Source organism: Fundulus heteroclitus, chromosome 21 (assembly GCF_011125445.2).
Source record: "Fundulus heteroclitus isolate FHET01 chromosome 21, MU-UCD_Fhet_4.1, whole genome shotgun sequence".
In the NCBI taxonomy this organism is placed as follows: Eukaryota; Metazoa; Chordata; class Actinopteri; order Cyprinodontiformes; family Fundulidae; genus Fundulus; species Fundulus heteroclitus.
The window spans coordinates 42,073,630-42,091,316 of NC_046381.1; the positions used below are offsets into that span (position 1 = coordinate 42,073,630).

At 37.1% G+C, this 17,687-nt stretch overlaps 1 protein-coding gene across 1 annotated transcript in view; it reads left to right on the forward strand.

Moving 5' to 3' along the window:
- Nucleotides 1-17,687, forward strand: part of LOC118556804 (CD276 antigen-like) — a 39,480-nt gene that overhangs the window by 15,160 nt on the left and 6,633 nt on the right. The window contains exons 5-6 of the mRNA XM_036125143.1: nucleotides 4,721-4,999; nucleotides 5,602-5,719. Of these exons, the coding sequence (XP_035981036.1) occupies nucleotides 4,721-4,999; nucleotides 5,602-5,719 (397 nt within the window). The remainder of the gene's footprint in view (nucleotides 1-4,720; nucleotides 5,000-5,601; nucleotides 5,720-17,687) is intronic.

A 17,687-nucleotide genomic window follows, 5' to 3' on the forward strand; every position in this document is an offset into this window, starting at 1 on the left:
GCTCTCAACCTGGAGTGTCGGCCAAAACACTACTCAGGCCAGGATTTCAGTCAGGACTATATGGAGGTGCGGCAGGTGGAGAATGAAGACATGAGGTGGGATCCTTTTGACTGGTCTGTATTCCAAACTGTGTTACAGATTCCGGTCCAGTTGAACATAAATTAACATAAGGTGCAGTGGTATTTCCAGGCAGATGCGTGTGTGTGTGTGTGTGTGTGTGTGGTTTCCTAAAGAGCAACAACAAGATAAGGAAAATAAGTCCAAGCATCCCACCATTACATTATTATTATTTTAATAAATAAAGTGTGGGCACATTAACAGGTGATGTGATCTGTTTTTAGAGTACCAGTTAAAAAACACGCAGCTGCGTTTTGAATCAACTATAGATGAGAGAGCAATGATTGAATCATTCCAGCATAGAGTCTGTTACAGTAAACCAGGCAGGATGAAATAAACTGTTTCAAAGAACTGCCTAGATAGAAAGGATTTTACCTTCACCGACAAGCCTTTAGTGATAAAGAAGGATCTTACAACTGCCTCAGTTTGACTTTTTAATTAAAATCACTATCTACCTTGTGGCTCAAACAAATCAACAAGTGACAGTTGATTTAAAATATGAAGCTGAAGCGCAAGTTCAATTGAAGAAACTCATCGCCTGCCTCCATTCAGAGTCCGATCCGCCTCTGATGTGAGCCAATCAGCTACAAACCGCACCTCCATGAAGCCAATCAGCATCCCACGCTCATCTTAAAAGCAACTTCAAATCCACGTCTCAGCCTGCTAACCAGCAAGCGCAAACGGATTGCATGTCGGATTTCGAATCAGATGTCCGATTCAACCCAACCCCTTCTCCACCATTGTAGCTGAGTTCATCTAGCTTCCAAGACGTTCCTCCATCCTCAACCCATCAGAGTGTTTTCTCCCTTCAGTCTTCATCACTCCCTATCGCCTGTTATTGGTCCGGCAGAAGACCACCATGTTGGGCCCGGTTCTGCCAGAGGTTTCTTCCCAAAGGGGAGTTTTTCCTCTCCACAGTCGCTTCAAGCTTGCTCATCATGGACAGTTCATGCAAACCTGTGTTTATCAAGTTGGACATCTATCTTAAACAGATCATCATATGGACTGAACAAACTTCTTCTATCTCCACTCCACCACCAGTTTCAGACCTGGGGGGAACATCCCTGTTCTCATACATCTACTTATATATGCATATTAAAGTATAATTCAGCATTAATGTTCCTGCTGAGGTCTGAGCGCCAAAGACTTAAAATATTGTGTCAATAAAATCCTTCTAATTGCCATTTCTTTCTCTGTGAGTTTTTCAGATTGAAATGTTGTCAGGGGTCCCACATTAACAGTGGTGAAGTCACAGGGGCACGCTTGGTCCAACACTACCACATTTGTTTGTTCAAGATTTCCAGGGCTAGCCAAGCTTTAACATCCTCCAAGCAACACAATTGGGCCTTCACCAAGAAGTCGTCCCCTTGTAACGAGGGTAGATATATCTGGCAATCAGCATAGAAAAGGAAGTTGGTTCCAAATCTTCTGAGTATTGACCTTAGGGTCTCTATGGAGAAAAAAGGGGACAATATTCAGATAATAGCAGCAGTAATTGCAGATAACACAGATAATGGAAGGAAATATGGTCCATATGTCCTCCTGTCATCCAAGCCTCTTACCTTATTATTCAAAACATATTTCGTTTAGGCATCAGATAGATTCCTCTCAGCTCCACAAATATATCAATGATATAATTAAATTACAAGATTACTAGATTTTGAAACAGTCATTGACATTTTCAGTTACCAAAATAAGATTTTTAGTCTTTGTCATCTAGTAGCAACAGATGCTTTGACTAACCGGATGTCTAAATAAGGCATATGAAGCTACTAGGTTAAGCACTCCTTACAGCAAACCCGTCTGGTCAGGTCATGGAATGTGATCCTGTAACATTTTGTGCATATTTATGACGTTAGTATTTTGTTACTACTACACTCCCATCAGTCACTTCCAGGTATTTGCTTATCAGACAAACAGCTGATCAGAGACAACAACATGGCTGGGATGAATTACTTTAAAAGTCTGCTGTTTGTGACTTTTCTTCTGTCTGTTTCTGAAGCAGGTGAGTTAAACATTTACTAAATCTTCTTAGTCGGATGTAAAAAAAAAAATAGACTTGTGTTTTTCTTCTGACAACCAACCAAACACCAGGAAACATAATCACTAAAGATGTTTCGAAACACTGAGAAAATATCATAAAATCATACCCTTTAGAAGAAGGGTTTACTTTTCAACTCAGCATCAGCATTTTTTCAAGCTGTAGATATTAAAATCAGACAAAGTTTTGTTTAATTTTAAAAATCTTTTGACTAGAAACTATTTCCTTCTGTCAAAGTAAGAGAATTCGGCAGCAGAACCAGTTCACCAGGTTCACATCCAGCTGTTTGTAATTAAACATTCATGAAAGTAGTTGCTGCTTGTTGAAAACAAAGGAATATACATTTTAGGTTTTAATAGAATCTGAAATGGAACAAAAATAAAAATAAAAAAGTTTGTTCTTTAAAATCCAGCCTCTTAGAAACCATGAATAGGGTTGTTGCTTTACTTTCATAAATAATAATCTATAATACTTGTCCAGAGGAAGGTCCAGAGCATTTTCAAGAGGATGGTCAGATAAGGTGGTGGGTGGGTCACTGATCATCTTAAGGTTTCAGAATCCAAAAGCCAGAACAAAATCATGGGTCTGAGTTTTATCCTTCAGTTATCACGTTTTGGGTTCGGCATGAACAATAATAATAATAATAATAATAATAATAATAAGAAGAAGAAGAAGAAGAAGAAGAAGAAGAAGAAGAATATTCTTAGAGTGCTTCTTGGTGATACCAATCTATTTGTGTCATTAATCACTTCTTTCTATTCTTCTGCAAGCAACTAAAACCAAAGCTAACACTATCAGGCTACAAAGCTTTCTGCTAGCAGTATTTTTAGCCATATGCTAAGGAGAGAGGTAGGAAAAGGAGCCTGTATGCTTCCTCTCACAGCTAATTACCGGTGTACAGGAGCTATAATGAATGCCAAAGCTCAAATTCAGTATTATCCTAGCATCATTGCCAAATTGGGCTGGTTGTCACAGGACAATACGTGACACACTGAAAGGTATTTCATTAAATAAAAAAATATCTTGGATGCATTTAATTGCTGAACAGTTACATCTAACTTAACATCTCAGCCCCTTCATAACAAGTACTCTAAAGACTAAAGCTGGGCACTTTTAGAGGTAGAAGACATTTTTCCTCTTTCAGTTTTGTATCTAATGACACAATGCCTGTGGCTCTACTTTCTTTCAGGAGGAGTGAAAGCAGCTAGTCAATGACTTGATGCAACCTGCTGGGTTTCCTTAGATTTAAAACTTTTTTAACCAATTTGTATCGATGATTTGATTGGATTGGTTTTGCAAAGTGTTTTGAGATGACATGTGTTGTGAACTGTTGCTACAAAAATAAAATTGTAACTGAATTGAAATTAATGAAGTCTAAATCTGGATAATAAAGTTTTTTTCTGCTCATGAAAGCTCTAATGCAGGGATGTCAAACTCAATTATATATCGAGCCACTTTGGCATCATGAAGTCATTAATAGGACTGGTTGCACCTTGATAGATGACATTTTTGATTTCATAATTTATTTTCAGTTTACGTAAAAATTTAAAAAATTCACAGTAACAAAAGTAGTACAGTAGGCCCAGTTTATACAATTTATCTGCAAAAAAGGTTCATATTAGGGGGAGTTACACTTTAAACTCTCATTTTTCTTTTTTGACATTTCTGGGTTGTTTTAATGTCTTGTGAAAAAACTGACAATTAGTGGCAGGATGCTGTTACTGCACATTTTAAAAAAAAAGGCACAGTTTTAGCTACTATATACACTTTAAAAGAATATATGCCTCTACTTTATCACATGATGTGCGTTTTTTGGCTTCTAAGGGCCCGATAAATTTCCTTGACGCTGGCCTTGAGTTTGACACACGTGCTCTAGTGAATTAACAGTGTTCCCTCTTAATTGTATGGTGACAGAGCAAAAATATTCATATAAACTTACTGAAGAATGTTCTCTACTTCATTGATGTGATTGGTCTTCTAAAGGCAGCTCTATTCCTCAGCCTGGAAATCTGGGCTCCACAAGGTTGTTGTGATTTGATGATTGTGAAAGTGATTTGGAGCTCAGTTCCTGGTCTAACAGATTAACCTAAACATAATATCTGAACAGAAGTCAAAAGGATTTCTTTATAATTTTCCAAATTTTTTTTATGCATCTTCTTCCTGTTGCAGATACTGAAGTGATCTGTGTTCTCAGTGAGAGCTGCATGCTACCTTGTCAGTACCAGTCTGGTTCTGATCCACTCATCCACTGGTACCACATGTCAGACGGAGACTCTCTGGTTCACTCGTACTATAAGGACCAAGACCAGCTGCAGCACCAGGTGGAGAACTTTAAGAACCGGACATCCCTGTTTCAGGATCAGATCTCCAGAGGAAACGCCTCCCTGCTGCTGAGAAAAGTGAAAGTTCAGGATGAGGGAAAATACAAATGCTACACCAGCACCACAGGAGGATATGAACAATCATTTGTTAACGTAAAAATAGAAGGTAGGATAGCCTTATTGGATACGTTTTACTTTTTATTGGTGTTGCGGTTTTTTGAATACATTTCTTTGTGTGCAGCTCCGGTCTCTAAAGTCATCATCAATCAGGAAAAAAACAGGATCATCTGCAGCTCAGAGGGGATCTACCCTAAACCTGAACTCACCTGGTCCATCGACCCTCCATCCAACACCACCGCTCTAAATATCACAACCAGCGTCCAGCAGACTGAAGAGAAGCTTTACAGCATCAGCAGCTCTCTGGTGGTCTCAGACGATGATCCTCATCTGACCTACAGCTGCACCGTCAGCACTCAGAGGAGCAAGAAGACAGCCGCTATTAGAAAACCACATGACCTAGGTGGAGAACAACTACTTTGTGTTTTATGAAATATTTAATATTGTCACATACCAGAGACAGAGGACCCAGTATTCAGCCAGACAAACAGGAGGTATGATTAAAGAAGGTTTAATGGCAGGATCTGGTAACAGGTCTGGGTAACTCTGGAACTTGTATCCAGGTCCCATCTGTAACTGGTAGCCATTGGGTCCCCACATCGCAGGCCAGCGGTCTTTAACCTACTACCTGCTTGTCTGGTTGAATACTGGGTATTGACAAACATTTTCTAACTTCTACCAAAGACCATCTCAAAGTGAAATAGATTTCATTTAATCTTTACTAAATTTACCCACTAAAAACCAGGTTTAAAAATCCAGAACTACTTTCTCTGCTAATTAAAACTGCTTTAGCATCAGAGCTGCAGAAAATTAAGTGGAAGGATAAGTTATATATCTCTCAACACTGCAAATTAAGAAACAACCACAACCAGAACATAATTGTTTTCACTTTGTTGCTGTTGGATGTTTGTCGAGTTAAAATGATTGGAAGCTCTTGTTATTTATGAATGATAGAGAATTATAAATCGTGTGAAGAGAGAAAAGTTTCCACCTCTTCCTGTGCAGAAACTTCACATCATGATGAACCTGTTGCTGGGAAGGTGATCAGTGGTGTGATTGGAGCGGCTGTGACAGCAGGAATCATCGCAGTGATTATCTATGTAGTAAAGAACAGACTACAAAGGTAAAACCTCATTCTATGTTATCTTTTGAATTTACTGCAACTATTTTGTTCCTGTTGATGGTTTTTGTCTGAATGCAAATATTTATCTGGTCCTAAAGAAAACAATCCATACCTTAAGTTTCTTTACTTGCAAAATAACTGATGTCTGTAAAGAACCAAGGAGACAGAATTATCATCAAGGTTTAACATTTTGAAACAAAGTCTGAACCAGATAGACTTAAATATTTTCAACAATACTGTGGAAAACTTTTTTCTGTGTTAACAAAAAACAACTCCGATTTAATGGAGTACTGGGACTGCTACAAGGAAAACAGAAACACAATTCACCCTCCTTTAAATTCCCAACCACATGAATATAAACAGTTAAAACTTAGATTAGGTTAGGATGGTAAGAGAAAATGAGACGAGGTCTTTAGAAATAAGCTTTGTTTTCTACATAAGGCTGAATAATTTATTTTAAACTGAACCATATCTGATGATGGATTTTTGCAGGGGAATATAGACGTGCAAGCAACTAAAGGACTACAGAGCAAAGAACAGCCAAAAAAAGAACAAATACCTAATGAAAGATCTCATCAAGAAGAACAGCAAGAAGAAAGACATGAAGGTGTAACAGGAAGCACAAGGAGGAACTGTGAAAAAAGCAGGAAGAAGAACCTGAAAATGACTGAAGCAACCAGAGAGGAGATGAACAGAGAGACTCCTGGAAAACACAAGAGACATACCAAGTGCTTCAGTTCGTCATAAACATCCAACCGGGGTAATTCTTCAGAAATGTGAATAACAACAAAAACCCACTAATAAAGAGAAAGGACCGGTAATATTAAACAAAACATAGAAATCCTAAAATAGAGGGGTTTTAGATGAAAAAAATATAATGAAGGAAATAATGCTAAATGTTGAAATGTTTTTCTCTATAGTGTTTGAATTTCACATGGAAACTCTTCTTGCTCTAAATGCTTCTTTTAACTTATTTCCTGGACATTTGTTGCAGCTAAACATAAAAGCAGTAATTATTTTTACTGTTTCTTCAATTTGGTTTTTATTTTATACAGGTTTTTATTGACTTTTATTGTTTGATTTTTGTGGATAGAGCTAGTTACAATAAAAAAAGTATTGTATAGTGTTAATATGGTATTTAATTGGTAAACAAAAGATGTCAAAAATGTTTTTTACTTATATTCTGTATTAGTTTTTTTATTTAGACAAAATGTATACTTTATATTTTATTTCCAGCATTACTTCTGGATGAAGGAATGAAGAAGACATGTAAAAAGTGCAATAACCCTTTTAAGTACAGAAACTGTCGTGGTTTTACCGATTGATCCGACCTACATGCAGAACACACTGGGGAGACCACACAGAGACCACACAAAGAAAGACTGTAGAGGTCAGAAGGGACAAAGAGGACCAGCTGGATGGTTGAACGCATTTCCATTGTTCTCCTGTAGATTTCTGCTATGTCAATTAAAATGTAGAAAAAATTCTCAGATGCAGGCAGGAGGTACTTAAGGACCAGGGTTGGGAACCACTGCTGTAGAGTACAGAAGGTAGAAAGAAAACTTTTTTTGTCATTGCAATTGTAGATTCCAACAAAATGTGTTTTTGCATTTAACTTGTACCCTTAGGGAGCAGTGTGCAGCTATTAAAGTGTCTGTGGAGCAATCTGGGGCTAAGCGTCTTGATCACTGACTAAATCTGTGCCCGTATTCGCAAAGATTCCTCAGACTAAAAGTAACTTTTAGTGATGTCATTTTAGGGAAAATCGAGGAGTTTCCCGAATTCTATGATTTTTCTTAGAATTTTACCTCAGTAAGACAAAAGTTATTCACAAAGACTCTCCGGCCTTCAGAGAGCTCCTGAAGTGACAAAATGTTAGAAGTAGTGAGGAGGACTTTTAGCGAGCCTAAAAGTGTCTGAAGCAGGAAAGATGGTGGAAACATAGAGAGCTGATTGGCTGATCAACCACCTGAACAGTGGAGGAAATTAACATATTAACTTCTTTAACAGTCCCACAATTATAATATTTAGATAAGATAAACTTTATCACCCAATTAGAAGGAAATCAATTAGATTTAGCGGCGCGACAGGTTAAAGGCGGCTCAACCTAATTTCATTTTGTTGAGGATAAATAAGAAAAATGTTGGACAATCATGAATTAAAAAGTGGAAAAATTTACAAAATACATAAAAGAGGAGAAAAAGTATTTTTGGTATTGCATGGTGCTTCTGAATAACTTCTTTAACTCTGTGTGGCATCAGCCATCTTCTATGATCTGTTGGAGCAGCAGCTTGTCTGTAGCTGAGAGTAGGCAGCAAGATAAACTCATCATGAGAGCCACCTCTGTCCTGGGATGCCCCCTGGTCCCAGTGCAGGTGGTGGGAGACAGAAGGACTGTAAGGAAAATCACATTACTGATTGACCATGTCTCTCACTCCATACGTGGAGCTGTAGCAGAGCTCCTTTTGTGACAGACTGCTGCTCTAAGAAGCGCTTCCACAGGTCTTTCTTCCCAGCTACTACTTTATAATCTTAGCTGCTCCCATACAAATTGCTGCACATGTACTGATCCTACCATTAACTGCTGACAGTGTTAATAATAATACATATGATTTCGTAATGGTATCAAGGTGTTACTCGATTGTATCTGTTGCTTTATGTCTGTTGGTTGTGCTGTTCTTTTTGTGTCTCTTTCCAGGTGATGGAGCAGACAGAGGACGTTTTATCATTCTCTTCCTTTTATCTCTTCTTTCTTTCACCTCTTCTCTTTCTTTTTTTTCTCTTCTTGTTCTTCCTTTACTCTCCTACTTTCCCATTGTAGTGTCCATATAATTTGAATTCTCCCTGCAGGAATCACAATAAAGCTATTTACATGCACAAATCAAGCGGAGCATTATGGCGAAAGCTGTTTGCTCCACTTGTGAAAGTAAAATCTGTCGAGCTCTATCTGGCATTAAGATATCAATTCTTATTGCCACATTGCTAGACAGGACACTGGGAAAAAAAAAAAACTGCTGACAGTGTTCTCAGATGCTAAGTGTCTACATCATGCAGATTGTTGCACAGGCGGTGACTCATCCAATAATTGTGTACATTGTACCAGATGCTAAGGTAATTAGCACACCCATTAGCTGGGATTCTGCTGGACTATGATACATGGTGCATTTCATATTAAGCTTTGTACATTATGAAGATTGTACATATGGAAATATTGTATACTCTATTATCTATAGGCTCTATAGGCTGGTGTTATTTTTGCACAATCAAATAACTTTGTTTTTCCTTTTATCAATTTATTTATTTACACTGATATACTACTCTTGGTGTTTTCTTTAGAGCCATCCTTAGAGTAGACAGTCTACATTTCTTTCCTTGAATTCTTTTTTTTTTTTTTTTTTCGTTTCTCATCACTCATCGTTTCTCATCGGGTTTTGCCACTGTCACACCCGAATTTCCCCATTGAGGGACATTAAAGGTCTTATCCTAATGCCAGCAGCCTAAATAGTGATCGAGAAGTTTGCTTGTGTGATGCCATTTCCGTGCTTTGATGGCTCTACGCAGCGCTTCACTTCCCAGACTGGTGCGTCAAAGTACCAAGATGTGCAGAGAAAAAGGCGTAATGATCTGCAGCGATACGATTTAAAGTCTGCCTGTTTGTGCTGCGATCCAGGGATCAATTCAACTTTAACACTTCTTCTCCTCCCAGAGATGACAGAACAGAACCACAGCTGGTCATTTTTTATGTATCTTCTCCATTTCATGTCGGTCATTTTGCCAAATAAGACCGCTTTATAAAGGCAGGTAATTCTAGCAAAATTCTGACAAGTGAGTGCACATTAATATTAAATAGATAAAGGTGATAAATTGACTGGCAAGTAAAAATAACAATAAGCAAAGAAACTGAGGATCTCATTAAAGTGATTAAAAACAATTTGATGTGTCACAGTCAATAGATTGTGCTAGTTTTTATCATCATGAGACACTCATTTCTCTCCTTTAATCACTACGAGTGCATTTGTGTGTTTTCTGTTCTTTTACTGTCATCTACACAACTCATAGAAGACACCGTCACACCAAGCAAAAGGGTCAACCACACCTCCTCACTAACATAAAACTTTCTGTCATTTCCTTTCTCAGAGTTGTTCTCAGCAGCATCTGAATCACTCTGAGGCTAAGACTCCTAGGTAGGAATCTTTAGGCTAAGAAAGGAGCTCTTTGATATACTCTGAGAATCTTTGTGAAAACAGAAAAACACACACACCCTCTCAACCAATTTTCATTGTTCTCTTTTTAATTTCGTCTGTGTCTATATAAAATGGGGAAACATCTCACAGATTCAGGCAAATTAGCTTTAAAAACTTTTAAACCTGTGTCACTTTTTTGTTGACATTGATGCATCGCTCATGAACAATCTGAAGCAATAAAGGTAGAGGCAATTCTTCAGCCATTCAGGCAGAGCTGGGACTTAGTTTTGATGAGCTCCATGCAGCTAATCACATACGAACACACACCAGGATGTTTCATTGGTGTATAAAAAGAAAGTGGAACAGAAGCCCTGAAGACATTAATTAAATTAAATCAAGGCACATTTTTAAGATCTGCTCCCTAAAATGAAAAGGTGTGCAAGAATAAATACAATTATTTTCTAAATGCATAAAAGTAGCACGTTTTATACTTTTGTTCTATCTTTAATAACTTTAAAACGTTTCACAAAGTAGCCCAAAAGGTGTGAAAACGCATTTTCTGTACATGTCCAGGTGGCACTTAGAGTATGAGCTTCGGTTAGTTGTCAAGCTTTAAGCTCCATCCGAAAACCTAAAAACCAGCTCCTATAGCTCCTGTTCCCTGACCTTTCATGGGGTCAACAGTCAGAACTCATGGAGAGGAAAGGAGCTTTGGACTGCTGTGCCAAATTCAGACAGCGTTTAAATCTGACGCCATTACTTGATGGAAACACTCATGGATGATGCGAGTCAGCCTGAATACCTTTGGAAGATGAACTACAAAGTGTGCCAAAGGAATGTGGTCCTGCAACATTCTGCACACACCTCTTTGATGAGGTTAGTTTTTGTCACAGCTACACGCCTATTCATCACTTCTAAGTGTTTTCTGATCAGCTGGTCATTGACAACAGAGTGATCGGGAAGGTAAACTTTAAAAGTTTGCTGTTTATGACTTTTCTTCTGTCTGTTTCTAAAGCAGGTGAGTTACACATTTACTAAACATTAGTCTGATGTAACCATGAAGACTGTTGTGGTTTTATTCTGCTTTTATTCCAAAGACTGAACAAACACCAGCAAGTATAATCATTCAGGATGTTTTGCAAGATTTACAGAGAAAATACTAGAGTAAAATAATGTTATAATTGCAGAATGATTTATTTTTCAGCTATTTATTCGAGCTGTGGATATTTAAAACAGAAAAGCTTTGTTTTATATTTAAAATCTTAAACAGGACAAGAAACCATCTCCGTCCGTACCAAAGTCAGCGATTACAGCAGCAGACCCAGTTTCCAAGGTTCACACTCAGCTGGAAATTAGCAGTTCTGAACAAACTCGTGTTTGTTTAAGACAAAGTAACACAGTTTTCAGGTCTTAATAGAATTTGAAATGAAACAAAAATAAAAACATTTTGAAGTTTGCACTTTAATGAAATATCATCTATAATATTTGTGCAGAGGGTGGTGGTGATGAGCGGAAAATAAATGGGTCAGTGAGGTCTTTGAGGCTTCACTTATATTTTTAAAAGTGTTTTCATGTAGTTTTGTCGTATTTATTTTATCATCTAAGAATTTAGGCTAGGCTCAAAAATTTTTATTTCTTTTTTTTGTTTAATCACCTATAAATCAAGACATGGTGACATTTACAGTAGAGGTTCCACCTAAAAAAATTTCTTTAATGCCTTTGTGTTACACAACTACTAAAATTTACACTTTATAAGTTTGGAGCTGTACTTGATTTATATCCAATATATATTTTCAGGCAAAAAATGCTCCTAAAACCCTCTGGGCTTAAGGGGCTAATTGTATGGCAGTAAACTATATTCATATAAACCCACCGACTGACTGATGTTCTCTGCACCATGAATGCGATTGATTATCTAAAGGCAGCTCTAATCCTCAGCCTGGAAATCTGGGCTGATTTAGGGACTCCAAAGCTCCACGGTGTTGTTCAGCATCATTACTATTTACTGTCTGTAAAAATGCTCTGGAGCTCAATTCCTGGTCTGACAGAATAACCTAAAATATAATATCTAAACAGGGCTTGAAAGAAATTCTTGTTAATTTTCCAAATCTTACATTTGATGCATTTTTTTCCTGTTGCAGAGACTGAAGTGAGCTGTGTTCTCAGTGAGAACTCCTTCCTGCTGCTGGGAAAAATGAAGGTCACAGTCATTTGTTAACCTAAATGCAGAAGGTAGGAAGCATTTGTCATTAAAATGTCAAAAATAATAATAACAGAATAAATTCTGTGTCTTCCAACTCCTCATATGCAGAAGTTTTAATTGATGAAAAACCTTCATCCCAGAGGGTAAATGGTCCGATTGCTGTTTCTGTTTTAGTGTCACCAGGACTCATAGGATTGGTTGTCTATAAAAAGATGAAATGAAAAAGGTAAAACAAAAAAAAATTCTGTGTTACCCTTTGAATTTACTGTAACCTTTTCTGTTGATGATTTTCTCTGACTGTAACTATTTATCTGGTCCCAAAGGAAACAGTCCATGAATTAATTTTCTTCAAGTAAATTCTGTTCAATTAAATTTATTTATATAGCATAAAGTCACAACACATCATCTCAAGGCACTTTACAAAGTCAAATTCAAATCATATTACAATCAAATTTCTTGCTTTATCCTTACAGGGACAGAATCACAGGCAGAGTAAGTACAACACATCATCAAAAATAACTTGTGTCTGTACAGAAACAAGGAGACAGAATTATCATCAAGGTTTTACATTTTGCCATGAAGTCAAAACCAGATTTTAAATAATCTCAATTGGTCTTCTAAAGATTGTCTGCAATAATGCAGAAAACTTTTTCTGTGTTAACAAAAAACAACTCTGTTTAAATGGAGTAGTGGGACAATTCAATTAAATTTTAAATTCAATTGTATTTATATAGCGCCAATTTATGAAACATGTCATCTCAAGGCACTTTCCAAAATCAAATTCAATCAGATTATACAGATTGGGTCAGATTATACAAGGAAACAGAAACACAATTCACCCTCCTTTAATTTACCAACTACATTGATATAATCAGTTTAAGCCTCCTTAGATTAGGATGGAAAGAGAAAATGAGACGAGGTCTTTAGAAGTAAGATTGTTTTCTACATATTTTAACTGATCCATGTCGATAATGGATTTTTGCTGGGAATATTAACCTGTATCAATAAACCTGGAAACATCATATGTTAAAAGAAAGACATGAAGTATAACAGGGAACACAAGGAGGAACTGTGAAAACAACAGGAAGAAGAACTTGACAATAACTGAGGCAACCAGAGAAGAGATGAACAGACTCCTGGAAAACACAAGAGACATACAGAGTGCTTGAGCTCTTCATAAACATCCAACCTGGGTAACTCTGCAGAAATGGGAATAATGACAAAAAACAACTAATAATAAAGAAAAAGGACCGGTAAAAATAAAAAAAATAGAGGTCCTAAAATAGAGGAGTTTTCGATTAAAAATTTTAAATGAAGGAAATAATGCCTGTTAAAACCTGTTTTTCTGTATAGAGTTTGAATTTCGTGTGCAAACTCTTTCAACGTTTCTTTTAACTTATTTACTTGAAATTTGCTGCAGCTAAACCTAAAAGCAGGAATTTTATTTACTGTCTTTTCAGCTTGGTTTTTATTTTATACAAATTTTTCTTGATAAACGTACTTTTATTGTTCGGTTTTTCTGGTTAGAGCTATTTACAATAAAAAAAGTATTGTATAGTCTTAATATAGTTTTTACTTGGTAAACAAAAAATGTCAGAAACTTCTTTACTTATATTTTTTTTGTTTTTATTTAGATATATTTTTATATTTTATTTCTAGTTTTACTTCTGAGTACCAACCATTTTCTAGATGGAGTGAAGAAGACATGTAACAGGTGCAATAACCCTTTTAAGAAGTACCAAAAAAACAAGTCAAGATTCAAGTCAAACACAAGTTATAATTTGATTTAAAAAAACAATATTCTGCTAAAACTGAGTTCATCAAATTAACTTACTTAAACAAAACAGTTTTTTAAATATTAACCCAAAACCTGACATTAAGATCTTGAATCATACATGTTAAAAGGAACTTTTTGTTTTATTTTGTAGGTTTTTGCGTCACGTTTAAGTGATTTTATTGATTTATTGTTGAGTCTTGTTATGCCATTATGTAGTGACAAACTGCTACTCCCAGCATGCAACACAGTTGAGACAACTTCTTGGGACATCTACAGCTCCAGTTACCACGGAGCAGGCGAATGTCCACAAGTCAAATAAAACACAAGCACTTCCTTCTTCTGTGCAGCGCCGCTGTGTTCAGAAGAGATTTCATCTGAAATTATGAACCAGCCCTCTCAATCGGAATACAATGTCAATCTGATGGTAATCTGTTGATTAAGCTTTAACTTTTAATTTGCTGACAAAGTCTAAGTGAAGGTGCTGTATGGGAGAGGGGAGCAGCGCTTTAAACTAACTTTGAGAATCAAGAGTCTTTACTGTTGTCATGTAACCATAATGAAACTTTGGTGAGACACTCAAAATGATAAGAGGCAGACCCAAATTAAAAACACTAACAGAAAGACGGGACTTAAACATCCCTAAAGGACACTCCCAAAAAGTTTAAAATTCTCAGAAAAAATAAACAGTATTAAATATCTAACGCCCTTTTTGACACTTCAAAGACATTTTTGAAAACCTTATAGAATAAACATTCTTGGAAGTAAAATATGTAGAAGGACAAATGTAGCATGTAGTGTTTACATAAAATGCAGCTTGTGCTGAAACAGCCTGAAATGGGCTGGTGGTTTATTTGATCGTCAGAAGTGGTGGTTTTGCTCTGGTTTCATTGTTATGATAGAACACCTAGGGGAAATAACTGGGCATGAGGGTGAGGTTTAAATCAAACTGCATTTGACACCAGTTCTACAGCTTCACTGTTGTTGTGAAGTCGCTCTTCATGTAGGTAACATTGACTATTAAATAATTGACTTACAATCTAGTCAACATAAACTACTATGTTTGAAGAAAAACATTTATTAACTAATATTATTGTAACAAAACACCTAAGTAGTGTGGTGACTTCTGCTGCTACCACACCTGAATATATGTCAATACACACGCGTATAAGCCACAGTGAATGTACAAAAGACATCCTCTGCCTTATTTCTTTTTGTATTTTTTTTTCTTTCTTTTTGCTTTTTCTTACCTACTTAATCCATGGTATAATGAGGACATACTGTGTATATATTTGATGCACCTCGTCCTACTTGACTCCTCTTTCCTATGACTACTGATTACTGAGCCGATGTGACATGTGAATTTCTCCAATGTGAGATCAATAAAGCTTATCTTATCTTATCTGATCTTAGATGTTAATACCTGCTCCTGCTTATCTCTGAAGGCCCGTCTTACCCTGGTTAAGATTTGGCAGTAAAGGAAAAACATTTGATCAGAGGCAAACATTAAAATATGCATATTTAATTCATTGGAATTCCAAAAGAGAGAAAAATTACATTACCATTGTTACCTACGTGCTTCTCCCAGGCATTGCAGTTTTTGTCTAATCAAAGGTTCACAAAGACATCCTTTTAATAGGCTGACTGCCCCTCCTGCTTAGGTCGGGAGGGGATGGTCTCAGATTTGGGGGCTATCTGTTCTCAAACAAAGAGGCTGTTCTTCTTGGTTAGGGATCAAGCCAAATGACCCCCCAACCATGAACCCACTCTCGACACATCCTGCAAGCTGTGTGTTTACGTTGTCCTCAAAGGGAGACACGGCCAAAGGCCATGCATTCCTCAGTACTTCCATACAAACACAATGCCTGATTAATATAACAACTAAGATATTTTCCTCAACTGTAGCAACTTTTTTGTGTGCTTATTTGCTTTCTGTCCAAATGGTCTGCTTTGGAAAAAAGTGGAAATAAAACTTTTTTATCCAATTCATCGATAATAGTATAAACACCAATTTATGCCTATCTCAAGGGTTCAGTGGGCAAGAAACCAATTTATGGATTATGAAAATAATCATTAGTTGCAGCCGTACTGGTGGCGAAAGCTGAATGCTATGGTCCGTGGAGAGTCCGCACGACTCACAGTCTGTACACAGCACATCCAGGTATGTGGGAGCTGTAATACTGTGTATTTATAAGTAAAGCACACTGAGAGACAACTTTAGCTTTACACCTAGTCTATTAGTTCTCCTCCTGGCCTGAGACCTCAGCAGGGCAAAAACAAAACAAAGCGCCACACTCCACCTAGTGGTTGGGGGCATGGATGCAGCAAACATCAAAGGAGCCTTCACACTCCAGTCCGGGAGGGAATTTTAAATGTCATATTTTTAATAATGCGCCAGGTTAGTGTATAAATTTCTTTTCATTTTTGGTTTAATAAAGTGTTATTGAACTGAATAGAAATAGCATCTCTGGTGTCTCTGTTTTCTACTTTTGATCTGTTTGTGTTTTCTGTTTCACAGTATGTTTATGAAAGCAATTGTCTCAACATTCAGGGAGAGGCTTTAGTCCTTACAGCCGCCATTAACTCCTATTACTTTATCTATTTGCAGTTAGATGTTAATATGATGATACTAGTATCAATATGTTGCATGACTAAACAGTCATGAAACAGCTAAAAATGTTTTTAATACCAGCAATTTAATTTGAGATCAAATTGAAAATAATTTATTCTAAATCCTGAGAATTGGAATATATTCATTCTTGAAATTTGAATCGTCCTGGATGACTGAGGCTGGAGTCGGTGCATCAGGAGCCGCCACACACAGACGGATCCTCCACCTGAGGATGTTTTATCACCTTGACCTCTATCAGTAGGTCCATTTACTGTAGAGAGTTAGGATCAATGATCATCTCCTCTGTTTTCCTGGCATTGTTACCAAGGTGGTTCACACCATTAAACAAAGGACTGCACCTCCTTGAAATATGATGAGGGGTCTATATTTTCATGCAGCAAGCCGAGAATAGCGGTATTGTCAGATAACTTAAAAACATAATTTTCGGGGGCAGCAGCTGATGCAGTCATTTGTGTAAATAGTAAAAAGCTCCGCATAGGTAAGATAACTCTGAGGAACCTCAGTACTGATGGACCTTTGCTCTGACAGGATGCTGTTAACTCTTACAAGCTAAATGCTAAATGGACTGAACTCATATAGCGCTTTTCCAGTCTGACTGACCTCTCAAAGCGCTGTATTCTACAGCCACATTCACCCAGTCACACTCACTAACGTGCACACATTTATACACTAATACGCAGCTCGGTAGGCAGCTTGGGGTTAGGTGCCTTGCCCAGGGGCACATCGACATGTGACAAGGGGAAGCTGGAATCAAACTCAGACCCAGCATTTATCGCTGATTTTAAGAGGGACAAAATATATTTCTCTAGGCACTTTATTACTACTGATGTTAGAGCCACTGGCCTAAAGTCATTATTATCAGATGGGCTTGATTTCTTTAGAACTGGGGTGATAATTGACCTTTTCCAAGGAGAAGGAGCTGTGTGTTGATTCAGTCATTGCTGGAAAATAGGGCACCAGACTGGAGTGAGCTCTTCAGCACAGGTTTTTAAAAGAAAAGGAGAAATACCAACTAGGCCATTTATTTTGACTAACCTCATATAAAAGTGACTGGAATTTGAAAGGATTAACTTTCAGCCTGGGATAGGAATCAGCAGAATCAATGGACTGTAGGAATTTGTCACACTCTTAAGAGAGATCCTGTGTTTCAAAGTTCATAAAAGTTATTGAGCTCA